This window comes from Equus przewalskii, chromosome 5, assembly GCF_037783145.1.
Source record: "Equus przewalskii isolate Varuska chromosome 5, EquPr2, whole genome shotgun sequence".
NCBI lineage: Eukaryota > Metazoa > Chordata > Mammalia > Perissodactyla > Equidae > Equus > Equus przewalskii.
In genome coordinates, this window is record NC_091835.1 from 24,056,915 (window position 1) to 24,082,191 (window position 25,277).

Below are 25,277 nucleotides of genomic sequence, written 5' to 3' on the forward strand. Positions count from 1 at the left end.
CCCCAGCCACCACCGTGTTGTCACGTCCTCAGCCGCCCCACAGCAGCTTTCGTTGTGCTGACCACTGGCCGCCGTTGGACCGCTCTCCTCTCCAGCTTCCCCCTCCGCCCCGCCGTTCCTCCTCTGCCTCTTCACCTGTCAGCCAGCTCCGGGGCACCATCCCAGCCTCCTCTCTGCTCCGCACAGCTCCCTTGTGGCGCTCATCCTGTCCCATGGCTCTAACACCAGCCTGGCCTCAGGTCTTTGAACTGGACATCTCAGGGCAGGTGCTGACCTTTCTCCTGGGAGACCCACATCCTCACCGGCCTACTTGACATTTCCTCTGGGTCCACAACGTCCTGCTCTCTCCATTGTCCCCCCTCTGCCCATGGTGCCTCCCACCATGCAGGTTCTCCCTTCAGAAATCTAGGAGATGCCCTTGTCCTTGTCCCCTGCACCTGAGGCAGCAGCCAGTCCTGTCTGTTCTGTCTCCACAGTCTATCAGGATCTGCCTCTTGTCCATTCCCACGGCCACCGACTCCAGATCAGGTCCTCCCCATCTTTTGTCTGGACCTGCCACGGCCTCTTGCGTTCTGCACACAGCATCCAGGATGATCACTGAACATGCAGATCAGACCAGCTCACCCCTTTCTCCAAATCCAAGTGCATTTGCCCTGTTGGGCTTAGCTTCAGGTCCCTCCTGTCACCCTGTCCCACTCACTCGCTCTGTTCCAGGAGTACACTCCCCTTTCCCTCTGTGGTGGCCGCCTTTGCCTGGGATGCCCTCCGCAGGCTCTGCCATCCCCTTCACACCTTCCCACCGCCACGTGCTGCATCCCCTCCATAGCGCTCACCCCATCGGTATGTGGGTTCAGCTCTTCCCTTGTTGTGTCCGTCTGTCTGTCTGTCTCTCCAGAATGCACGTGCCTTGAGGACTGGGATGGCTTCTTGGTCTTACTGGGTGTGGCCTCTCTGGTGCCTGGAGGCATCAGGGAGTGCCTGATAGATTGCTGTTGGACCAGTGAAGATGACCCTTCTCAAGCACTCATGGCCCCTGTCACACGGCCAACACTCAATACACGATGTTCCAGAAAATGAGCAGTTTGAGGAAATGTCACCTCTGCAGCCTAAAGCTGTTTTGCTCTCCTCTGCTTCACAGTAACTGAGCGTGATTCCTGTGTCCCCAGGCCGCGGAGCTGGTGGCGGAGAACTGCGAGGCTTACGAGGCCCACATGAGAGACGTCCGCGACTACCTGGAGGAGCGGCTGCTGGTGAGCGCGGGGCGGCGCTGTCGGCCGTCCTCCCTTCCGCGAATGAGCGACGGGGATGGGGGACAGTGGCCCCGGGGGCAGGCAGCACGTGGGGCTGGTCGCACTGGACGAAAGGAACCGTGTTGATTGAAACTCAGTCCCCAGGCACCCTGCAAACAGCCAAGGTCCTGAGGAAAGAGGGAAAAATTAAATGATGACTGTAGGCCAGAGTCAGAAACCTCCAAAGAGAGACTCCAGACCAAGTGGATTTTTTTCGCAGACACGTGGTAAAAGTCTACCAGAGGTGGGATGTTTAACGATTGTCTGTAGAAGATCTACGTGTATGCAGAATTTTTTTCTAATTAATTTGCTTTCCATAATCAGTCCCCTTAACTATTCTAGGTAGATGCTTATCGATAAGATAATTATCTTGTGTGTTGAGGTTGAGGTTTTGTTTCCCGGAAAAGTCTAAAGTTCAAACAGTTGGTGGGCAGGGGGCCTTTGAAGCTGTCGCTGAGTGTTTTGTTAATTTTTCAGGCTGAATTCGGTAAGAAGAGAATCCATCTGAACAGCCAGTTTCCAGGAAGTGAACGACTCCCCAACACGTGTAACTTTTCCATCCGGGGACCCCAGCTCCAAGGTGACGGTGGGCTCCTCCTGGTCTCTCCACGGTGTGTCGGGTGGGTGCTGGCTCAGGTGCTGTCGGGGGTGCTCACTGAGGGGCCCCATGGGTTGGGCTGCTGCCGAGAGCGCGGGACCCCATCGGGTGGCGGTCCCGTGCTGGGCTGGGGCTCTCCTCACAGCTGCTCCTCTCCCTGCCTGACTTTGCTCACTGCCCCGATGCCCTGGATGTGGGCAGTGCTCTGTACTTGCTCCGGTCACACCCAAAAGCTGCCAGGGAAGGAGATGAAACTGACTATGTTTTAGATCAGTTGGTCTATCTGTGCCAGCACGTTTTACACAATATTTTCTGAGGGTAAGGGAAAACAGAGGCCATCAGCTTTAAAAACTGGCTCAGGGTAAGGATGGAGCGCAAATCTGAGGGTCCCATTTGTTCGCGTGATAGCCACCTCCCATGCTGGGAACGGTTGGGATTCCTCCCATCCAGATGCATGCAGCACCTGGCTCGCCCTGAGTCCTGAGGCTGGAGTCCAGGCGTTGACCAGCCGTGTTCTGTTTGAGAGGTGATCACGGTGGCCCCAGAGCATACGTGAGCCATGTCTGCAGAGCAGTTTTTGACTTCCCAGAAGAAGAGTGCGTTGCCTACTTTGTCATCCTGGGTTACACAGAGAAACGGGGCAGCAGCGTTTGGACCACGAAGAAACCCTGGGGCAACCAGCACAGCGGCTCCTGAGTGAGGACGTGGGTTGAAACACACTCTCACTGGAGAGGAGGCGGCGGCTGCTGGCCGTCCTGCCACATCTCCTTGCTGTTTGGGAAGGAAGCTTCCTCTGTCATCTCTCCCCTTCCTCTGGGGTCAGACTTTGTACTCAGTGACGACTGTGTCCATTGGAATGAGGCGGAGATTCTCGCTTTAATTAAATCAGCAGTCATCCGTGTATTTCTTTACTCTCTGTGCTTGTGAAAGAAGAGGGAAGTGGCTTCCCGCTTAACAGAGGTGGCCCCCAAAAGTCTCTGTCTTTAGAAGACACAGATGTAAATTTGAGCATTATCACCAGGGCTACCAGCCAGAACTCCGGGTATGTCACTAGGCAGTTGATGGGAAATAACATTTCCAAGGCCAGTTTTAGGAGGCAGAATAGAGTCTGCTTTTCTGCAGCCAAAGGAGGGAAGAAGCTATTTCTCTGGATCCTGCTGCAATTTCTCTCACCTGCTGATGGAGGGGCCTGTGTGCCTGGATCCGTTAGGTGGCCTGAGGGAGAGAGGCTCAAAACCTGTGGCAGGGGAGAGACTAGGCAGATGGGGCAGGACAGGTGGGCCCCCCGGACTCCCTGCCTGGACTCAGGGCACGTGTACTCTGTCTCCGCAGGCCACTTGGTGCTGGCACAGTGCAGGATGCTGCTGGCCAGCGTGGGGGCTGCATGCCACTCGGACCTCGGGGACCGGTAAGTGCTCTCCATGTACTGGCCCCATCACCCAGGGCACATCCGTGCTCCAGGCATTGGGCCTGGGCCTTCACAGAGCTGTGCAGCCTGGCAGGGACACAGAAAGTGACCAGACATAGGACGGGCCAGGAGGCCGGTGCTGCGGCTGGTGAAGTAAAGGCCCTACCTGGGCCTCAGGAGCGGAGGAGTGGAAGCTGCAGCCTAAAGGAGGGCTAGGATTGACCAGGAGAAGAGGCCAGCAGCTTCCAGCCCGAGGTGGGGAGGGAGGAGAAGGCGCAGGGCTGGAGGAGCAGGGCCAGGCTGTGGGTGCTCACTTTATCCTCAAAAAAAGGGGGCTACTGAAGGTGGTGACAGGATCAGGTTTGGGTTTCAGGCCACTCCCCCTGCCCCAGGGGTGGGGCCAGGGCACGCGGCCATGCTGGAGAAAGAGAAGGAGGTTCCATTTCTGGCTTGCTGTGAGTGTCGGGGGCCTGCAGAGGTAGGAGTGGAGCTGGATAAAGTGACCTGGGCTCCAGAGAGGGCAGAGAAGTGGACATGGTCAGCAACACGACAGTCCAGGGCTGGCTGGGAGGCAAGAAGGCTCCTCGAGGAGCAGCCCCCGTGCCCATGGAGGTGGAGGACAGGCCAGGGGCTCCTCAGGGCCTTAGCGCCCTGCAGTGGAGGGGCAGTTTGGAGGGCAGGCGAGGCCAGGAGCCAGAGTCACCACCCAGAGCAGAAGGCCGGGGCCAGCCTGGAGTGCAGAGCGGGGTCTGTGAGGGCCGTCCCCGGCCAAGTGCTCAGATGTGCCCTTGCTCACGGAATGCTCACCACGACCCTCAAGAAAGGCTCTGAGTAACCCATGTCTCGGACGAGGAAACTGAGGCAGAGTGGTCAAGCTGCAAGCTGACGAGTGCAGAGTGTGCAATCTTAACAGCCACAGAGCTGGGGGAGGGGACGAGAAGGGACTGGCAGCAGGGCTCAAGAGGGACAAGTGTCCAATGTGGCCCCTGTAAGGGAGGGAGGAGAAAGGGGATGGACTGATGCTCACTGCCCTTGTGGGAAGTGGGGGTGCCCTCCTGGATAGCAAGTGAGGTCACCCACCTGTAAAGGGGCAGGGGCTGTGTCACTGTCCACCTGGTCCTGCTGTCTGACCTGTGACAGGATGGCTGCAGGGGCCTCTGGCTCTGACACTCTGTGACTGGAGGTGACAAAAGCCCTCCTCACCTGGCCCTGTGTGGCGGGCACTTGTCTGGACAGTTTCCCTGGCGCTGGGGTGTGACAGTGCACTCTGGCTGGGCTGAGCGGCTGGCAGTCTGCGTCCGTGCTCCCAGGGCAGGGGGAGAGGCCGCAGCACTGTGCAGGAGTTGCAAGCACGAGAGGACCCCGGGTGGAGCAGGCACGGGGGGTTTGAGCTTGACCCTGCAGACGGGTGTTTGGCAGAGAAGGGAGGAGGGGAGCAGGCCGGGCACTCCGTCCACGCGGCCTGACTCAGGGAGCTGGCTGGGAGCAGAGGGGCAGTGCCCCTAGGCGCACAGGAGAGCCCTTTCCCAGAGACAGCTAACCCGGTCCCCTCACCCCCAGGCCGTCCCCGGTGCTGCTGAGCTGCGGCATCCCATTCGACGTGGCCAGGAATGCTCTCCGGCTCAGCGTGGGCCGCAGCACCACCAGGGCCGACGTGGAGCTCGTCGTGCAGGACCTGAAGCAGGCCGTGGCCCAGCTGGAGGGCCAGGCCTAGGGCCTGGGCCACCGTAGGAAGCCCTGCCAAGGGCCGTGCCAGGAGGGCTCTTTTCCTAATTCATCCACGTCTTCGTTTGTCCTGAGTGTCCAAGCGAGTGATGGCAGTGTGGGTGCTGGGCACACAGACCCCATAGGGACATCTAGGCCCGGGACCCAACACCCGCAGGGGACTATCACTGCCCCTACTGCCCAAGGACGTGGGTTGAAGTGGAAGCGCTTCAGCCGTGTCCACGCTCCCCTCTGGGAAGTGGGGCGAGCCTGCCGTGAGTGCCCCCTTCCTGGAAGGTGGCATTTTTATCCAGAAGATAAAATCCTGGTATTTATGCCCTGCTTTCAGCTGCTATCATGAAAATAGGAAGCCTGATATTTTGCTGTGGTCCCGCCCTTGCAGAGGGGTGGGTGGGCCCTTCACTCTCCCCCACCCTCAGGGTCCTGCTCAAGCCCCTCCGCACGGGTGGGGCCGCCTTGGTGGGCTGGTTTCTGCTCAGGGCCCCCACTTCCCAGCCCTACCCCGCCCCCCATGAGGCACCGTGACCCCCCCAGCAGGCCCCTCCCACCTCCTGCCCTCTCATCCTTTACTCAGGGTTTCAGCTCACACAGCGCTGAGTCCCGGGGCAGCCGGTGCCCCTGCGATTCCGGGTCATTCCTGAGGTGGAAATCAGCCCATCCTACCTCAGCCTTCATCGCCAGTTCACCCGCAGAAGGAATCTTTCATCGCCACAGAGGCTTCGTGACGTCACGTGATGTCTCAGGCGATGTTCACATAGGAATGATTTTTATTCGCACAACACTTTTAATGTGGGTTTTAAGGTGCAAAGAACTACACAGTGACATTGAGGAAACAAGCATCAGAAATTAAATGAACTAATAAACGATGTCAATGCTCGTATGGACGTTTGTGGTTTATCTGGGGGTTCATCTCTCGGGGCCCAGGGTGTCCGAGCCAGCCGTGGGGTGGCATTAGAGGGCCGAGCAGGAACCTCAGCTTGTCACTGAATCATTACACTTTAGCCCAAGAAATTCGGCTTGGGACTCAGGAGCCCCTAGAAGATGGTCCCTGACGCCCGGCATCGTGCTTTCTCCGGACAGAGCCTGTGGTGAGGCCGCTTCCCGCGCACAGGACTGCGGTGTCCAGCCCTGCTGAAGAGAACAGCCTGGAAAAGGAGCTTGGCGGCTCTGACAAATGCACCTGGACTTGTAGCTGCTGTTCCAGAGACGGGTCCCCGTGGTTGGAGGGGGCCCTGGGGCAGGGGCCTCCAGACCCCCACTCTCACCTCGCAGGCCTTCCTGTCCTCTCCGGGCCCTGTGCCTCTCGCTGGCCCTGCAAAGCCGCTGCTCCCAAGGTTCATGCAGCCTCCGAGGGCTCGGGCCAGCCTACACGTCCCCGGGGCAGGTGGGCCCTGGGCTCCCCGTGCTGACGACAGAGCCAGAACATCGAGACATAAGTCCCCAGAGAGGGCCCCCTGGGGATGGGTCTGTCCTCCCGAGAGAAGGGCCTCCCACGGGCCAGCACAGCTACTCGGGATGCTGCCCAGACCGGGGGAAGCAGTCATGGGGTCGGGGGGCCTCCTGCCTCCTTGAAAGGACATCAGTAACTGTGACGCCCACCAAATGCGGGAAGTCCGTCTCAGGCCGATGCTCACAGAGCATCTCCTCAGCCCTCACTCCAGGGGAGGAAGAGCCATGGTCCAGCCACCAGGCAGTGTCTGCTGGCCGGCGCCCATCCCAACCTGAGCCGGGTGTGGACCCTTCCCTTGCACCCTTGCCCACCGCAGCTCTGGGTGCCGCACAAGTGGCTCGGGCAGGGCTGCGAGGCCCGCTCCCTGAGGCCTGCCCGCCGCCCCCCCCCACCCCCGGTCCCCCCACCGCCGCCTCCCATCTGCCCTGTGCGCGGCTTATCGGGTAACTGGAGCCGGGAGCCACGTCCACGCCTGAAACAGGAAGCCCGGGCCGTGCATAAGCAACCAGGACCCGCCGGGTGGCCAGGGCCAGAGGATGGAGGAGCAGCGGGCGCTCACGGCCGCCAAGAACGGGGACCTGGCCACCCTGGAGCAGCTGCTGGAGGCCGGCGCCCTGGGCCCGGGCATCACCGATGCCCTGGGGGCCGGCCTGGTGCACCACGCCACCCGGGCCGGCCACCTGGCCTGTGTCAAGTTCCTAGTGCAGCAGGCCAAGCTGCCGGGCAACCAGCGGGCCCACAACGGGGCCACGCCGGTGCACGACGCCGCCGCCACGGGCAGCCTGGCCGAGCTGTGCTGGTTGGTGCGAGAGGGCGGCTGCGGTCTGCAGGTAAGCGGGAACAGCAGGAACAGCAGCCGAGCAGGGGCCAGGGACAGCCCGGCGGCCTGTGTCCGTGTGGGTTGAGGGAGGAGGAAGCCTTGAGCCAGAGAGTCCAGAGCCCTCGGCCTCCCCTGGTCATGCACCATGGCCCTGGGCTCTGTTTCTCTCGGGGACTCAGCATGCAAACCCCAGGGCACAGTCAGTGCTGGCTGTCTCAGCCCCACGCCCAGCCCCAAGGCCCTAGAGAGCCAAGGCCACCTGTGCGCGCCACGCCCGGCACAGAGCAGCCAGACGGTGCTCTCCCCTGCCCTCCCCCACAGGGCGCCTGGCCTGGTCAGGGGCTCTTGCTGGTGTTTTCCTCAGCCTGATCCATGGGCCTGTTTCCCAAAGGGTCTGGAAAAGGGTCCACAAAGAAGTGCGGTGGGTGCTTGGGCTCAGGGCTGTGGGCACTGGCTTGGATAACTGGGGCTCCCAGGTGGTGACAGCACAGGCCTGGCTGTGGGGGCAGTGGGACGAGAGCCTTGATGGTAAAGAGAAGGGTCTCCAGGGCTCAGTGGTGGTCTCGTCAGGCGCATTTCTACCAGGGCCTGTCCCCGCCCTTTTCCTGGCTGGCCGGTGCCCCTTTGTGCGGGTGAAGGACCCTGGGAGGATGGTGAGGAAGCTGTGACAGGGCTGGATGGGCATCAGCGTGACCCGCTGGGTCCCAGGAGAGGGAGGACTGATGGTCACAGCCTGAGTGTGCAGCGGCCTCACACCCCTGTGCTCATTGGCTCTTGCCAGGACCCCAAGAGTTAGCAGATGGGGGTGATGCCGTTTCTGTGGCCAGCAGAACACCCAGGTCTCCCGGAGCCCATAGTGGAAATGTTCCCCAGCTGCAAGGACTCTTGGCACTCAGTGGGGGTGGGGGCAGAGGCCAGGAGGCAGTGTCCCCAGACATGGAGCAGACCACCAAACCCAACATGGGCACCGTTGGGCAAGTGGAAGCCCTTCTGACTGAGCAGAGAGCGGGAAGGAGCCATGGCCACACTCAGGGCAGGGGCCTGGAGGAGGCCGGGTGACCAAGCAGGGAGGCCTAAACCTGAGAGCGAGCCCTGCCTCTTACCTGGAGCAGGTGGCCTCACTCCGTCCAGCAGAGGGGCCTCGCTTCGTGCTGTGTGATGGAGCGAACCGGGGGCGGATGCTTCCTGGTAGTGTGGCCTTGGCAGCTGGCGCTGGCCTCACTGGTGCAGCCAGCAGGGGTGGTCTGGGCCTGCCATCTGATTGCCACCCCATCTGTGCCTTGGTAGGACCAAGATGCCTCAGGCGTCTCCCCACTGCACCTGGCCGCCCGCTTTGGACACCCAGTGCTGGTGGAGTGGCTGCTCCGAGAGGGCCATGCGGCCACACTGGAGACGCTGGAGGGGGCCTTGCCGCTGCACCACGCTGCCGTCAGCGGGGACCTGACCTGCCTGAAGCTCCTGACGGCCGCCCACGGCAGGTGAGGGGCTGGGGCGCCTCCTGACAGCAATCTGGGGGTGCCGGCTACTGCAGAGGCTGCACCAGGGGGGGACAGAGGAGGACAGGTTGGTGGCTTTCGAGGTGCCGGGGGCAAGGGGAGGCCAGACTGGAGCCAGAGTGGGAGTGGGAGGCAGAGTGGGGTGTGAGGCTCTGAGCTGGGGTCTGGGAAGGGCCTTGATCCTGCAGGCAGCCGCAGTGCAGGTGCCGGGCCAGGTACCACAGCAGATGAGGCACAGCCATCCAGCTGTGGGGAGGGGGCAGTGAGAACAGCCAGGAAGCTGCTAGAACAGCCTGGGCAGAAAGCGCCCTGTGATGCCCAGGCAGTTCCAGGCGCCACCTGGGGATGTCTCAGGGCCTAACTTCCCCAGCTGGGGAAGGTGGGCACACTCAAGTCACCTGAAGAGAGCGGAGGCTGCATAGTGGACTCGGAGGCACTGAGGCCCCATCAAGTCAGCCCGAATTCTCCCTCTGCACTGTCCCGTTCCCTGCACTGGGAGCCCCTCCAGGACGGCCAGCCTCCTCACCTCGGTGGCCCTGGTGGATGGGCAAGGAGGGAGGGGTAGGGACGGGACAGGCCCCACTGAGGCAGGGGCAGCAGGACTCCCCACGGTGGGCACTCCTGGTCCTTGTCCTGCATGAAGGAGACCGCGGGCACAGTAACAGGCTGTCTAGGGCGCCTCGCCCATGGCCTCCCCACCGGCTGTGCCCCGGGCTGCCGTCCTGGCCGGCAGTGGGGCCTGGGGTCCACCCCACACTTGACCTGCTGCCTTTCTCCCCGACCCCGCCAGCCTCTTCTCTGAGGGGCCTCTTGTTTGGGTGGCTGTCCCGGCCATCCCATGTTTGCTCCTGACAAGGCCTGACAGCTCCACTGTGGAACAGGGTTCTTATTCCCGGCTCTTCCCATCCTGGCCCTTCGGGACTCACTTCTGTGCATCTTCCCCAGAGTGTCCACACCAGCCGCCCCAGGCCTGGCCGGCCGCAGAGTGTCTCTTAGACCCACAGTTGTTAAAGTAGTTTCTGCCATTTGAGAACCGGGAGACTTCACGTTAAAACACAGACACACACACACACGCATGCAAGCACGCACACACACGGGAAGGTCCCATGCCCCGGTGCCCACACTCCCACCTGGCACCAACCACAGGAGCCAGAGGTGACGTCTTTGTCACCGAGGGATGGGGTGGGCCTTGGGTCGGAGACCCTCCCTCCCTGCAGCGGGTGACCAGGGACCAAGAACTCGCCTGACCCTGCTGCAATGTGGGGCAGAGCAGGAAGCAGAGATCCCGTGACCCTGCTCCAGTCCATCCACACTGGGGCCCGGAATCTGGATGCCAGGCCTGGGCGCCCACGGGCAGGCTAGTGTCCTGCTCACCACGGCCCCTTTACAGAGCAGGCCCCACTGGACCACTCATCCCTAAAGCGCCCCCTGCCGGCGAGACCCAGCTGTGCGCACAGCTTGGTAGGGCCTGGACAGAACCGGATTCTAACGGCCAGTGTCCTCCACTGGTGCGCTTGGGGGATGCACAGCCTGTGCAACCCTACAGGTGACTGGCTGGAGCCCCTCAGCCAGTAAGGGGAGTGGATGCAAACAGGCGGGCAGGTGCAGGGCCACCCCTCCCCTCCATCTGGGCCCTTGACTGGAGCAGCCCCCTGCCCCCACAACCCCCGCCAAGCCCCTTCTGAACCCCACCCTCCCTCACAGTGGCGTGAACCGGCGAACCCGCAGCGGCGCCTCCCCACTCTACCTGGCCTGCCAGGAGGGCCACCTGCACCTGGCCCAGTTCCTGGTGAAGGACTGTGGTGCCGACGTGCACCTGCGCGCCCTCGACGGCATGAGCGCCCTGCACGCCGCTGCCGACCGCGGCCACTACTCCCTCGTCGTCTGGCTGGTAAGGGGGCGCCAGAGGTGGGGGTGGTGGAGGTGCTGGCAGGCTGGCACCTGCTCGTGCCTTGGCTCTAGAGCCGCCTCTGAGCAAGCAGGGCCTGGCTGGGGTGGGGGCTCCACCTCCCAGGTCTCATTTTGCCCACCTGAGCGCTGGAGACCCACAGGATTGCTGGGGGATCAGATGTGCCCCCCACAGCTTCCAGCACCCGTGTTTGCCAGACCCAGCCTAGGCCTGGGAGCACAGCCAGGGTCCCACAGCTGGAACCGGCCCTGGGGTAAACCGGACTTCAGAGCCCATGCAGGACCATGGGGACGTGCAGCCCTCCCCCTGGGGCTCTCCTTTCCCTCCCCCAGGAGTCCTGGTGGGTCTCCTGGGGGCTCTCAGGGTTAGTGGCATCCCGGTGCTCTGTCACTTGTGCTGGGCACCAGCAGTGCCTGGCCCATCTGGCCACCTGTTCACGCCCTGCTGCCTCAGAGCCCTGGGCAGGTCCCCAGCCCTCTTCCCTCTGGGCCTGTGGAGGGGTCATTCAGGCCTCTTTCCGGAAGGAAGCCCTGAGACCCTGGGACACAGAGTGGCCCGGGTTTGGGGGAGGCCTTCTTTCAGGACGGACTGGGGACTTCCTGCCTGCACCATGGAAAAGCAGACCAGGTGGGGCTTCCAGGAGCTCTGAGTCTGTTCCAGAGAACTGATCAGGTCTCAGAGGAGAAGGGCCTCCCTGAGGAGGTGACAGACGTTTCAGGGCTGAACCAAGGATGGACCCAAGGTGGCTGGGCAAGGGACGGATTCCAAATTAAATTAAATTCCTAGAGGAGAGCAGAGCTGGTTCAAAATTGAGGAGAGCCTGGCCCGTGGGGCGGGGCCAGGTGAGAAAGGCAGAGGCCCGGGGAGGACCAGGGCTCTTTCCTGAGGGCCCTGGGGAGCCACTGAAGGCTGTGAGCCAGGAACAGCAGGTCTGACGGGCATCTTGAAGGTCACACTGGCCGCTGGTGGAGAAGGGAGAGCCCTTCCTTGCTCAGAACCCCCCACTGCCCATGGGACCTCCTCCAGCCCTTCCTCCACCAGGCCAGCCTCACTCCTGCCCCAGCAGGGGCCTTTGCATGCACTGCACCCTCTGCCAGGTGGCAGCTCCCAGGTGTGCGTGGCCTGCCCCCCTTTAGGATGGCAGCCACCCCGCCCAGCCCTCCATCTTGCTCCCCTGCTGTCTTTCCTCCACGGCAGCAACACCTGACAAACGGAATTTGACTTCTTTATCTTGGTAGTTGTCTATTTGCACCCCTGGGTATAAGTTCCAGGAGCCCCGGGGGGCAGGGACTCTGTCATCTGCTGCCTTTCTAGGGGCTGGCACATCATAAGGACTCCAGAGGTGCTTAGTGAGTGAATGAATGAATGAAGGACAAATGATTTCCCCTGGCCTCAGGATGAAGTCCAGCTGCTCACCTTGGCCTCAGAGGCCATCAGCCTTTGCCTCCAGCCTCCCTCAGCTGGCCCTGAGGCACCCACCGGTGCCACACCTCTGCACGGGCTGCATCCCCTCCTGGGCTGCCTTTCCGCAGCTCCCCCTGCCAGAGCTGGCTCCTCTCCCAGGAGGAGCTCTGGGCACCCCCTGCACCGACTCTCCAGATGTCGGCCCCACCCTGGCCATCGGGAAGAGTTGTCCCCATGTCCCCTCTCCTGTAGTTCTGACCCCAGCCGCTTCAGGTGTGGCCTTCCCCACCCCTGGATTCCAAGTCCCTGGGGTGAGCTTGAGTCCTGGCCATCTCTGGCCACAGGGCCATGCACAAGCAGGTTCTCGGCAAATGGAAGGGAGCCAGGGGGCTGTGCAGGTTGGGGAGCAGCAGCTCAGAGCAGTGGGGGGGGGGGGTGCCCAGGACAGGGCGGGAGGAGTGGGGGCGTGACCGAGTATCCGCTGAGCCCCAGGGAGCCCCACCAGTTCATCCTGGGGGAGGAGCATCCGGGGCCCCGCCTCCCAGGGCCAGAAGGGCCTTTCTAGATGTGAATCCCTGCCCCCTCCTCCCTGCGGGATGGGCTGAGTGGGGAGGGGGCGGCCTCCAGCCAGGCTCACTCACTCCAGGGCAGGGCACCCTCTCCTGGGGGTAGCTGGCGGCTGTGGGGGCCTCTGTTCCAGCCTCACTGTCCTTTTCCTAACAAACACGTTTGAACATTGGATCAGCCAGCAATGCTTTTGGCTGCAGGTGACCAGAGGACTGAAGAGCCTGAAGGTTGTCCCTTCCACATAGAAAGCAGCAGGGGGCCGTTGACCTTGGGTCAGCCGCCCAACCCCATTCCCATGGGGCCACATCTCTGCTGTTCTCCTGGCCTTTCCCTCATGGTGGACGTTGGCCTATTCAAGGCAGGAAGAGGGGGAAAGGGGGTGACAGACATCCACCAGCTGCTCCTATCAGGAAAGCAGAATTTTCCTACAAGAGTCCCTGATGTCTCATTGGCAGCCTGGGCCTCATGGCTGTCCCAGGTGCACAGAGTCCACTGTGTGCCCGTAGGAGAAGTGGGTGGGCAACCACAGCATTGGACCCAACATCCCCCCAAGGCCTGGCTGGATGCTGTGGACTGCAGCCCACTGGTGCCCTCCCGGAGGCACAGCTGAGGGCCCGAGAGGAGGGGCCAGCCAGAAGTCACTCATGTGGCTGCCAGTAGGACAAGGCCAAACCAGAGGATGACCAGGCTCAGGGTCCGGCGCTCTGAGGAGAGGCCGTGCAGGACCTGCTGCCCAGCATCCCTGTGTCCTTGCCCTGCAGCCGTGTTCAGGGCACACATGGACCTGGTACCAGAGGATGCCCTTGCCCTCCCCACTCCCTCCCTTCCTCCATCAGCAAACATCCCTTACTGTCCCCTGGTGCCAGCCGAAGCATTTGTTCATTTGAGGTGTGAAGCCACGTCCCTGGGGATGTTCGGGTTAAGATTTGGGGCTGGGGCCGATTTGGGGACTGTGGAACCTCCCAATAAAACCACTGAGCTCACTTCCCCTGCGATGCCCAGGGTGACCCGGTGCGTGTGAGGAGCCAGCTCTGTCTCCAGGGCTTCCTGGAGAGGGGTGCTCCTGCCCCCGAAGGTCACCCCCCAGTTCTGCGCCGGGCTCCCTCTCCCCATGTCCTCATCATGGCAGCCATCCTTCTCCCTGGGAGTGGTCACCTCTGTCCAGCTTCAGCTGCTTCTCCCCCACCTCCTTTACAGGTCAGCTTCACAGACATTGGTCTGACAGCGCGGGATAACGAGGGGGCCACAGCCCTCCACTTTGCTGCTCGTGGCGGCCACACGCCCATTCTGGACCGGCTCCTGCTGATGGGTGCACCCATCATGAGAGACTCCTGGGGGGGCACCCCACTGCATGACGCAGCAGAGAATGGGCAGATGGAGGTGAGGCAGGTGTGGCAGGAAGCTCTGGTGTGGGGGGGCCTGCGCGGGGGTCGGGGTGGGGCGAGAACCAGCAGTCCTGGAATTCTTACTATGCCCAGGCACTTCCTATGTAACTCAACCCTCATAACAACCCTGTAGGGTAGATGTTATTATTCCTCTTTTACAGATGGGTAAACTGAGGCTCAGAGGGTCAGTCACTTGCCCAGAATCCAGACTCTGATCTATCTTGGAACAAAATCCATGCTCTCCCCTCCATATGTGCCCCCTCCCTTTGCACAGAGACTCCCCGTGTGCCTTCTCAGGGCTTGGCCTTCCTGACAATCCCCCGGGATATCTGCTGGCCCCTGCTGTGAGCCCCACCGCAGCCAGGGGCTTGAAGTTGGCCCCTTTGCTATTATCCAAATAAAACTTGGGGGCTCACGTGGCCTAGTCCCAAGGAAACAACGGCCAGGAACCCAGAGAAGCCCAGGCTGGTGTTCAACTACTTAAGGCCCGACATTGAGAATGGGCCCAGCCCGCAGCGGCAGCACCTGCACTGGCACCCTGCACGTGGACCTCACATAAAGACAGGCCACACCTGAGGGTGATGCTTGGTTTCCTCCCCTACCTGCCCCACGCGGTCCTCCACAGCACATCTCCAGAGGGGCCCGCTCATCCCCATGCTGCCTCCTGGCCTTCTTATGTCACGCTCGCAGCCCAGGGCTCAGCCTGCTGCCGTCTGGAGCCGTGAGAACCGCGCTGGGGACCCAGGCGAGGCTGGGCAAGGAGGACGATTTTAAGGAGGTGCAACTGAGTCCCCTATTTTGGGTCTACAATTGTGGAGCCTGTTCCCAGCTGGAGCTCAAAGTGTCCCCTGGGGCCCAGGGGGCCCGGTCTCAGCAGTGTCGAGTGAAAGAAGCCCAGGGCAGCAACAAGAGTCCCCAGAAGGCCCTCGGTCCCGCTGGACAACGCGGAGGAGACCAGTCCCAGCTCACAGCTTGGTCTTTCTCTGGCTCTCTGCCCTCTGGAGTTCCGAGCGCCCCCTCTCCTCCCTACCCTGGCTTCCCCTGCCTCTCAGCCCTATAGGACTCACTCCCCCAGCACGTTTCCCCAGTTCCCATCCCCTACGTAGACGGGAGGGGACACAGGGTGGGGGTGGGGCACACCTCGGGCTGGCCGGCAGCGACAGACCTCAGCAGACCTGAGAGGGGAGGGAAGGCCTGCAGATACCCCGCAGTCCTCCTTTCTGTTCTGCTCCATTGAAGAAGGAGAGCCCGGGGAGGAGGTGCCAGGATCAGGAGTTCAGAGGTGCCTGTGGGCGGGGGGTGAGGGAGAGCGTGTCCCCGACAGGCAGGTGGTGGCCCGGAGCCAAGCCAGTGCCTGTGGCTTTTCCAAAGTCGGGAAGGGGGCCTGGAGCGGGGGTTTACAAACTTTTCTTTAAGGAGCATTATCTTTTTTCCTGAAATACTCTCCAGGAGCCTGAGAAGTGGAACAGCTAAGCCAAGAATCCACCAGCTCCTCGCCTACCCTTAACATGAAAACAAAATAACTCAGGCCTCAGAGCTGAGAACTGCTCTCCTTTCCAATCTTTTTATTACAGAAATTCTCAACTCAGAAAAGTGTGTGTGGTCCTCAGCTCCTGGCTCAGCTGGCTTCCTCGCTCCTCGGCCACTCCCTCCCGCCCGTCCCACTGTGTTACTCAGGAACGCATCAGGGATGGCACATTAGTTTATCCATAAACACTTTAGCGGACATCTCCAAGAGATGAGGACTCCCGTTGTTTTTTATCACAACCTCAAATTATCACACCTAAAAATAATTCGCAATAATTTCTTAATATCTATCCAGTCTGGCTAATTCCCATCTCACATCCATTTCCCTGACTCTGCTTGTCTGCTTGACCCAGACAAGGTCCACATGGTACTGATTTGTCTGTTGAGTCTCTTAATCCTTTAACAGTTCCAGAATTATACTTCATCCAGGGAATATAGGCTAATGCTTGATCCTCCCGCATTTTAAAATAAATTCTTATTTTAGAATAGTTTAGAATCATTTTAGATTTGTAGAAAAGTTGAGACACTAGTCAAGAGAGTTCCCATAGACTAACATCCATTTCCCCCTGTTATCAGCAATTTACGTTAGTATGGTACATTTGTCACAATTAATGAACCCAAATCGGTACGACCTTGTTAACCAAAGCCCACATTTCATTCAGATTTCCTTGGTCTTCACCTAATGTCCTGCTCCCATTCCAGCATCCCCTCCAGGGTCCCACATGACATTTACTCCTTGCGTCTCCTTAAGGCTCCTCTTGGCTGTGACGGCGGTAGTTCCCCGTTTTTGAAAACAAAACTTCCGAATAATGAGCTGGACCTCAGCAACCTCCAGAGGGAGTGACGGTAGTTTAGTAAGTTTTTTGTCTCACTAGATCATAGTCTTTTTCTTTGAATGGCACAAATTACACTGATTACTTGATTTTTCAGTTGAGGTAAAAAAACATATAACATGCAATTTACCCTCCTAACCATTTCTGAGTGTGCAGTGTAGTCGTGTTAGCTGTCTGCACGTTGTTGTGCAACAGATCTACAGAAGTTTCTCATCTTGTAAATCTGAAACTCTGTACCCCTTAAACAAGAACTCCCCACTCCCGCCCCAGCCCCTGGCAACCACCTCTCTGCTTTCTGTCTCTATGAGTTTGACACTCTAGGGACCTCCTGTAAGTGCAATCATACAGTGTTTGTCTTTGTGTGACTGGCTCATTTCATTTAGCAGAATGTCCTCAAGGTTCACTCACGTTGTAGCATGTGACAGGATTTCCTTCCTTTTTAAGGCCGAATAATATTCTGTTATTAATATTCTACCACATCGTCTTTATCCATTCATTCGTTGATGGGCATTTGAGTGGCTTCCACGTCTGGGCTGTTGTGAATAGCGCTGCAGTGAACGTGGGTGTGCACATATCTCTTCTAGACCTTGCTTTCGTCTCTGATTACTTGCTAAGATGTTAAGCCAACCTTGCATTCCTGGAGTAACTCAACTTGGTCACAATATATTATCTCGTCTGTATATAGCCGAATTTAATTTGCTAGCATTTTGTTTAGGATTTTAGGTGCCGTGTATAGGGCTAGTGCGGTGGTTCTCAAATTGGGACACACTCTGGGACTCTCCAGGACGGGTTTACAATGTTCTAATGCCCGGGCTCCACCCCTCTCTCCCTTCCTCCCTCCCCAGAGATTCCGATTTAATCGGTCCTGGGTGGAGCCCGAGTACCAGGACTTTTTAAAACCTAGGTGATTCTGATGTACAGTCAATCTTGAGAACTGTCTGTGTGAATTGCATTAACTGAGCTAATCTAGAAATAATTCATAGAGATGGGTGATTCTTTTTTTTCAATTTTATTGAGGTCACATTGCTTTATAGCATTATATAAATTTCAGGTGTACATCATTATATTTTGACAGACTGCATTGTGTTCAACATCAAAAGTCTAGTTTCCATCCATCACCAAACATTTGTGCCCCTTTACCCCTTTCACCCTCCCCCCACCCCCTTCCCCTTGGTAGCCACCAATCTGTTCTCCATATCTGTATGTTTGTTTATCTCCAACATATGAGTGAAGTCATACTGTAATTGTCTTTCTCTGTCTGACTCGTTTCACTTAGCAGAATACCCTCAAGGTCCATCCAAGTTATCCCGAATGGCACAATTTCATCTTTTTTATGGCAAAGTAGTATTCCATTGTAAATATGTACCACATCTTCTTTATTCATTCATCCATTGGTGGGCACTTAGCTTGTTTCCAAGTCTTGGCTATTGTGACTAATGCTGTAATGAACATAGGGGTGCATGTATTTTTTTCAAATTAGTTTTTTCTCTTCTTTGGATAAATACCCAGCAGTGGAATAGCTGGATCATATGATAGTTCTATTTTTACTTTTTTGAGAAATCTCCATACTGTTTTCCATAGTGGCTGCACCAATTTACATTCCCTCTGCCAGTGTATAAGGGTTCCTTTTTTCCACATCCTCTCCAACACTTGTTATTTCTCATCTTTTTTATTTTTATTTTTTTTTAAAGATTGGCACCTGAGCTAACAACTGTTGCCAATCTTCTTTTTTTTTTCTGCTTTTTCTCCCCAAAGCCCCTCAGTACCTAGTTGTGTATTTTCAGTTGTGGGTCCTTCTAGTTGTGGCATGTGGGACGCCACCTCAGCATGGCCTGATGAGCGGTGCCATGTCTGTGCCCAGGATCCGAACCACCGAAACCCTGGGCTGCCGAAGCGGAGCATGCAAACTGAATCACTCGGCCACGGGGCCGGCCCTCATCTTTTTTATAATAGCCATTCTGATGGGTGTGAGGTAATATCTCACTGTAGTTTTGATTTGCATTTCTCTAGTAATTAGTGATGTTGAGCACCTTTTCGTGTGCCTGTTCACTGTCTGTGTATCTTCTTTGGAATTATGTCTGTTCATACCCTCTGCCCAGTCTTTGATGAGGTTGTTATTTTTTGTTGTTGTTGAGGTGGTGATTCTTAAACCAGTGACTTGAACATGGGAAGGAGCAGGATTTCCAGCGAGCGAGAGAGGGTTAGAAGTGGTCAGATTGCTGGAACAGAGCAGAGCGGAAGCTGGGGCTGACAGGAAGAAGTCACCGGTGGGGAGACTTGGAGCCCGTGACTAGTTTCACTATGGTGTAAAGAGGCATTTGGGAGCTGCTGTGGGATCCCGAGAAGAGGGCATATGATGTCATTGTTGTTTGGAGGAGGGCAACGCTGCAGGGAGTTGCTGTAAGATGAGACGTGGTCTGGGGCTTCGCAAATGAGACTTAAAAGGGAACAGCAGAAGACAGGGGCACACGAGGTTCCCTCAAGGTTTAGACACGTGGTTATAACTCGGTGGAAGTTCTGCCTAACTTGAAGTTGCTGCTAATTCAAGAAAGGATGTTCACCGAGTACCATATTGTAAGAGTCTCTAAAAAGGCATTCTGAGCACATGATGGCCTCAGTCCACCTCCCGTGCCTGTAAAAGGTAGCGGTGTACTGCCAGTTAATCCATCAGAGGCTTTAATCTCCAACCATTCATGTCCACACTCTCCTGCATTCAGATGCTCACTCTTCCGACAAGTAGTTATTGGGCACTAGCTTAGTTCGTGCCCAAGGATTCGAGAACCAGAAGACTATTTAGATGAGATGAGTGGTTCTCAACAGGGCAGTACCCTCTGTGCTGGCTTTTGGGTGTTCCAGGGCTGTTTCTGGTTGTTACAATGATTGGGGTGCACTTGTGTTACAATATGGGGACATTAGGTGACCTGCTATTCCTGAACAGTCCTGCACCGTGACAGAAGGTCTCATGCCCCACACAGCTTCCCAATGGATCCGACATGCATGTAGGTAGAAAACCTGCTTATAATGATCTAAGCTCTGAATCCAGCTCAAGTGTATATAATTATCTAAGCTTAGAACCGAAACTCAAATATATGTATACCCGCACACCAATATTTCTTCATAGTTTTAATATACATAAGCCTTTTCCAAGGCTGGTCCTACTGTATACATGGAGGGAAGATAGCATTTTGTTTTAGTCAGTACTCTACCCAGAATTGCTCACTCTTTGGGAAAATGACATCACTGATGGCAATTAAAAACATACATGATATTATTATTTTTTATTCAGTCGTTGAATATGGACTTATTTAAACTTATCCACACATTTATCACTTTTTTTGTCTTCGTTCCTTCTGGCATCTCAGCCCTTCCATATGGAATCACTTCCCTCAGGCTGAAGTAAATGCCTAAATGTTCCCTCAGTGTGGGTTTGCTGCTGGCAAATTCTTAATTTCATTGTGTTTGCCTAGAAACATCATTGTTTTATTATCAACATTGAAGAATATTTTTGCTGGGTATAGAATTGTAGTTTGGCAATTTCCACTTATTTCCTTTTCATGCTCTTAAAATACCATTGCCTTCTGGCTTCTATCAAGAAGTCAGCTGTCCAGGGTGATTCTTTTCAAGATAATCTTTTTTTTCTCTTGTTGCTTTTAAGATTTTCACTTTGTCTTTGGTCTTCCGCAATTCCACTACAATAGGAGTAGAGGTGGCTTGCTTTTTACTTATCTTACCTCAGATTGGCTGGGTGTCTCGAATTTGTGCTTTGGTGTTTCCATCAATTCTATAAAATTCTCCGCCATTATGCCTTCAGATGTGACCTCTGTGTCCATTCTATTCTACCCTCTTCCTGGGAATAATATTACATGTGTTTTAGACCGTACTGTATCCACTGCTTCTTCTGTTTTCATCCTTGTGTCTGTCTGTGCTATATTCTGTGTTGCTTCTTCTGACCAATTTTGTTTACTAATCCTTCAGCTTCCATTTCTAACTTGGTTATTATTTTTATGTTCTTGACCTTCTAATTAGTCATTTTTCAAGGCTACTGTGTTGCTTTTTATGGTTCATAATTCCATCCTAAGTTTTCAAGCTTGGTTTTTGTTTCTTTGAAAGTAGGAAGCACAGTTGTGTTGGTCTATGAGTTCTCAGGTCTTTGCGGGTCTATTTCCTTGTGTGTTGGGTCCTCCAATTCTCACTTCTGGTCTCTTATTGGCTTGTGCTCCTGGTTTTGTTGACTGTATGCTGGACGTTACATTTGAAGAATGACTCGTAGGCCTCACTTGAGGTCTGGGATGACGTCAGATTCCCTCTGCCTGGCAGGCACACGTGGGAACTGCCAGTCCAGGAGTGTCTTAGTCCACGTTCCAGGCTCGAGGTTCCCTGGACCACCTGCCTGGCAGGAAGCAGAGAGCTGGCTGGCTTCTGGCTTGCCTTTTCTCTGAGGGTGGAGCCCTCAGCCCATAGTGGGAGGTGGTGAATCAGAGCTCCCACCTCTGAGGACCCTGAGCTTTTCCTGGTCTCCTTCGTCCTGTGAGGCTACAGAAGAACCACTCAGGTTAGAACACTGTCTCTTGCATAAGCGTGTTCTTAGGGCAAAAGCCGTTCTGGGTGATGGGCTTATCCCCCTGGATTTTCCTTGTCTCCTGAGCTTGGCTGGGAGATTCCTCACTTCCTGTTGCCTCTCTGATGCTCTAGGAAGGTGACTTTTACATTTGGTCTATTTTTTACCTTGTCCTTTGGGAGTGGATTGGTCTGACCCACCTGGGTCTCTACTTCCTGACGTGGATCCCTGCCCACCTGTTTTTGCTGGCGGCATGGCCACCTCACAGATTTCCAGACTTACATCTTGATCATCTGTGACCACCCACCCACTGCTCACAAATCCCATCGGTAATTGGCCATCGTTCTGCGCCCGTTTCTTCATATGAAAATGACACGCACCTCCGAGGGTTGCTGTAAAAACCGGTTCCATATTTAAAGCTGGGGGCATGGGCTACAAGGACAAGGTCAGGGTCAGGCTGCCTGGCCAGGATCATGGCTGTGCCACCTATTTGCCAGCTGGGCCCTTGGCGTTTCCTGGACGCAGGCGCCTTAGCTCCCAGCCAGGATGAGGGGCTGCTGTTGCCTGCAGGGCATAGCGCCACTGCGGCCAGGACTGGGCGGCTGTGGGAGAGGCTCAGGGATTCAAGTCCTCCCCTGCAGCGAATGCCAGCGGGGCCTTGGGCAGGTTCCTCAGCTGTTGGCAGCCTCAGTTTCCCACCCGGGAGATGGGGCTGGTGAGCTGCTTGCACCACGCCCACCCTCCGTCAGCACCGGGTGAATGCCACAGGCTCGGGCATGTGCCGCAGTGGGTCACACGGGCGCCCCCTCCCTGCAGTGCTGCCAGACCCTGGTCTCTCACCACGTGGACCCCTCCCTGCGGGATGAAGATGGTTACACGGCTGCAGACCTGGCAGAATACCACGGACACCAGGACTGCGCCCAGTACCTGCGGGAGACAGCCCGGCCGGTAAGCCTTGAGGTCCGTGTCCATCCTGGGGGGCTGGGGTGACAGGGCCCCCCCACTGCCCTGACAGCCCAATTAGCTAGAAAGCTCACTGCACACACCCTGTCGTTTGCAGGAAAAGGGGCCAGGACTGGGGCAGTGCCACAAGCCAGCTGGCCAGGCACTGAGGCCAGGCTCTGACAGGGGCCATGACAGGGGCCATGACAGAGGCTGTGACAGGGCTGTGACAGGGGCCGTGACAGGGGCCATGACAGAGGCTGTGACAGGGGTCATGACAGAGGCTGTGACGGGGCTGTGACAGCAGATGTGACAGGGGATATGATGGGGTGTGACTAGGGATGTGACAGAGGCTGTAATAGGGGATGTGACATCGGACGTGATGGGGTGTGACTGGGGATCTGATGGGGTCATGACAAGGGATGTGACAGGGGCCATGACAGGGGCCGTGACAGAGGCTGTGACAGGGGCTGTGACAGAGGCTGTCACAGGGGCTGTGAGAGGGGCCATGACAGGGGCCATGACAGGGGCCGTGACTGGGGCTGTGAGTGAGGCCATGACAGGGGCCATGACAGAGGCTGTGACAGGGGCTGTGACAGCAGATGTGACAGGGGATATGATGGGGTGTGACTAGGGATGTGACAGAGGCTGTAATAGGGGATGTGACATCGGACGTGATGGGGTGTGACTGGGGATCTGATGGGGTCATGACAAGGGATGTGACAGGGGCCATGACAGGGGCCATGACAGAGGCTGTGACAGGGGCTGTGACAGGGGCCATGACAGAGGCTGTGACAGGGCTGTGACAGGGGCCGTGACAGGGGCCATGACAGAGGCTGTGACAGGGGTCATGACAGAGGCTGTGACGGGGCTGTGACAGCAGATGTGACAGGGGATATGATGGGGTGTGACTAGGGATGTGACAGAGGCTGTAATAGGGGATGTGACATCGGACGTGATGGGGTGTGACTGGGGATCTGATGGGGTCATGACAAGGGATGTGACAGGGGCCATGACAGGGGCCGTGACAGAGGCTGTGACGGGGCTGTGACAGAGGCTGTCACAGGGGCTGTGACAGGGGCCATGACAGGGGCCGTGACTGGGGCTGTGAGTGAGGCCATGACAGGGGCCATGACAGAGGCTGTGACAGGGGCTGTGACAGCAGATGTGACAGGGGATATGATGGGGTGTGACTAGGGATGTGACAGAGGCTGTAATAGGGGATGTGACATCGGACGTGATGGGGTGTGACTGGGGATCTGATGGGGTCATGACAAGGGATGTGACAGGGGCCATGACAGGGGCCATGACAGAGGCTGTGACAGGGGCTGTGACAGGGGCCATGACAGGGGCCGTGACTGGGGCTGTGAGTGAGGCCATGACAGGGGCCATGACAGGGGCCGTGACTGGGGCTGTGACAGGGGCCATGACAGAGGCTGTGACAGGGCTGTGACAGGGGCCGTGACAGGGGCCATGACAGGGGCCGTGACTGGGGCTGTGAGTGGGGCCGTGACAGGGGCCATGACAGCGCTGGGGCTATAGCTGGGACCAGGCCTGGGCTTGTGGCTGGACCTTGGCCAAGGCTCCTGTTGGGTGACTTTATGTCAGTCTGAGGATGACCTGGGGGTGGGATCAGGGCCCTGGGCCCTCGGTGAGGTGACCCTGATGAGGCCAGGCCAGCCCTGTGCAGGTTCCAGTCCTGCTCTCCCATCTTGGCGAGTGACCTTTCATGACCTCACATCTCTCTGAGCTATGTCCCCAGCCATAAGGACAGGGACCTCATCTGTCCTGCTGGCCCCAGCTCCCAGCATGTGACAGACTGCAACAAGTGAATGAACAGGAGAGCAAATGGATGGATGAGGGTGGACAGACAGACAGACGAGTGGGTGGATAGACAGCCGGGCAGGTGGGTGAAGTCAGCAGTTGGTCCGCGTGGAGCCAGGCTCCCTCATTCCAGGCCCACGGCGGTTACTGTGACAAATTAGTCCCCACCTGCCACAGCTCTTGCCACAATTTTCTCTGGTGGCCACCCCTTCAGAAGGTTCCCTGGGATCACATGCCCATTTCAGGTGCGAGCAGTGAGACCCAGAGAGGTGACATGCCCCCCACACCAGTTGTCACCTCCTTTTCCCTTGGGGGCATCCTGAGAGGATCCAGGACCAACTGAGGCAGAGCCGCAGTCCTCCTTGTCACTGGGGCCTACAGGACGGTCCTCACCCGGCCACCGCCAAGAGCCTCTTGTCCCCATAGCCTGAAACCCACCCCCAGGACAGCGTGGGTGCTCCAGGGCACATGTCGGTGCCCTCGTTCATCCTGGTGTCATAGTTTGAGAAGCGGGAACTACAGCTGCTGCTCAAAGTAGCTTATTTACTCATCATCCATTTACCAAATGTTCGACTGGGTGTTGTGCGATCAGAGGTTGTCTTTCTGGCGTGGGTTTGAGAAGCTGGTGGAGCTCAGCGGATTCCTGGTGTAGTGGACCGGCTTCGGAGTCCAGAGGCTAGGAACGCCCCGGCCACCTGGGTCCCTCCAGGCCCCTGTGTGGTCACTGGGGTCGGCCTGGCCACTGAGATTAGGAGGTGGGGCCGGCAGCTGCTCTGCTGCCAGGGCCTCTGGCTGGGGTCGCTGACCCGTCCCCGGCCCAGCCATGCTGTGCTGCCCTTGGCCTGGTCTTCTGTCCAAGCAGGGTCTCTGGCCCTGGGCCTCCATCCCCAGACCCTGGCACATCTGCCAGCCCCTCCTGGCCACTCTCCCCAGCTCTCTTAAGGGGATGGTGGCTCTGCGTGCTCTCCCCAGAGCTGTGGGGGACAGCCCATCTCAGGCCTCCTGGGGCTTCTTGTGGTCTTGGATGTCCCCTGGTGTCATCACAAACTCAAGACAGGGTCCCCTTCATTCAGGATTCCCCAAGCCGGTCTGAGCTGCTTGTGTATCCTCCCCACCCCAACCTGCAGGCCAGCGGCGCCCCGCCTGTCCTCTTGCCCCGGCCTGAGGTGGTGGCGGGTAGGTGGGCCCATCCAGCTCCTTCGGACCCACAGTGCCCACCAGCCTGCTTCCGGCCAGCACACGCGGATCCAAACCCCTGGCCCTCGCGGCTCGTTGCTGGGTCCACAGCGAGCTTCAGGACTGAGGGTTCCGACTGGAGCCTCGGTCTCTGTCCTCCCTCAGTGAGCGCCCGGGGCAGCGGGGTGCCAGTCTCTCAGCCCTGGCTGGAGTCATCCCCCAGGTCCCCACCTCACCTCAGTCTCGGCTCCGTGGGAGGGCAGGCTGTCAGCTGGGCTGCGGGGCCAGGGAGGGCTGTGTGCCTGATGAAATATTGATGGCAACGCGATCCTTGGAGGTCGCCGGGGCTGGCCTCTTCCCATGTCG

General features: G+C 57.7%; 2 protein-coding genes across 25 annotated transcripts in view; both read left to right on the forward strand.

Moving 5' to 3' along the window:
• SCLY (selenocysteine lyase) overlaps window positions 1-5,900 on the forward strand; it is a 35,090-nt gene extending 29,190 nt beyond the window's left edge. For 10 of the 24 annotated variants that reach the window (XM_070618686.1, XM_070618685.1, XM_070618692.1 and 7 more), the window contains 4 exons: window positions 1,167-1,250; window positions 1,767-1,909; window positions 3,220-3,295; window positions 4,856-5,900. In XM_070618686.1, the coding sequence (XP_070474787.1) occupies window positions 1,167-1,250; window positions 1,767-1,909; window positions 3,220-3,295; window positions 4,856-5,026 (474 nt within the window). In that variant the 3' untranslated portion in view covers window positions 5,027-5,900. Of the gene's footprint in view, window positions 1-1,166; window positions 1,251-1,766; window positions 2,592-3,219; window positions 3,296-4,855 lie in introns of all 24 variants that reach the window. The other 14 variants (XM_070618690.1, XM_070618689.1, XM_070618698.1 and 11 more) reach the window with 3 other exon arrangements.
• A 1,028-nt stretch (window positions 5,901-6,928) lies between these two features.
• Window positions 6,929-25,277, forward strand: part of ESPNL (espin like) — a 29,782-nt gene continuing 11,433 nt past the window's right edge. Inside the window, exons 1-5 of the mRNA XM_070618709.1 lie at window positions 6,929-7,300; window positions 8,578-8,768; window positions 10,491-10,677; window positions 13,864-14,046; window positions 21,786-21,917. Of these exons, the coding sequence (XP_070474810.1) occupies window positions 7,007-7,300; window positions 8,578-8,768; window positions 10,491-10,677; window positions 13,864-14,046; window positions 21,786-21,917 (987 nt within the window). The 5' untranslated portion in view covers window positions 6,929-7,006. The remainder of the gene's footprint in view (window positions 7,301-8,577; window positions 8,769-10,490; window positions 10,678-13,863; window positions 14,047-21,785; window positions 21,918-25,277) is intronic.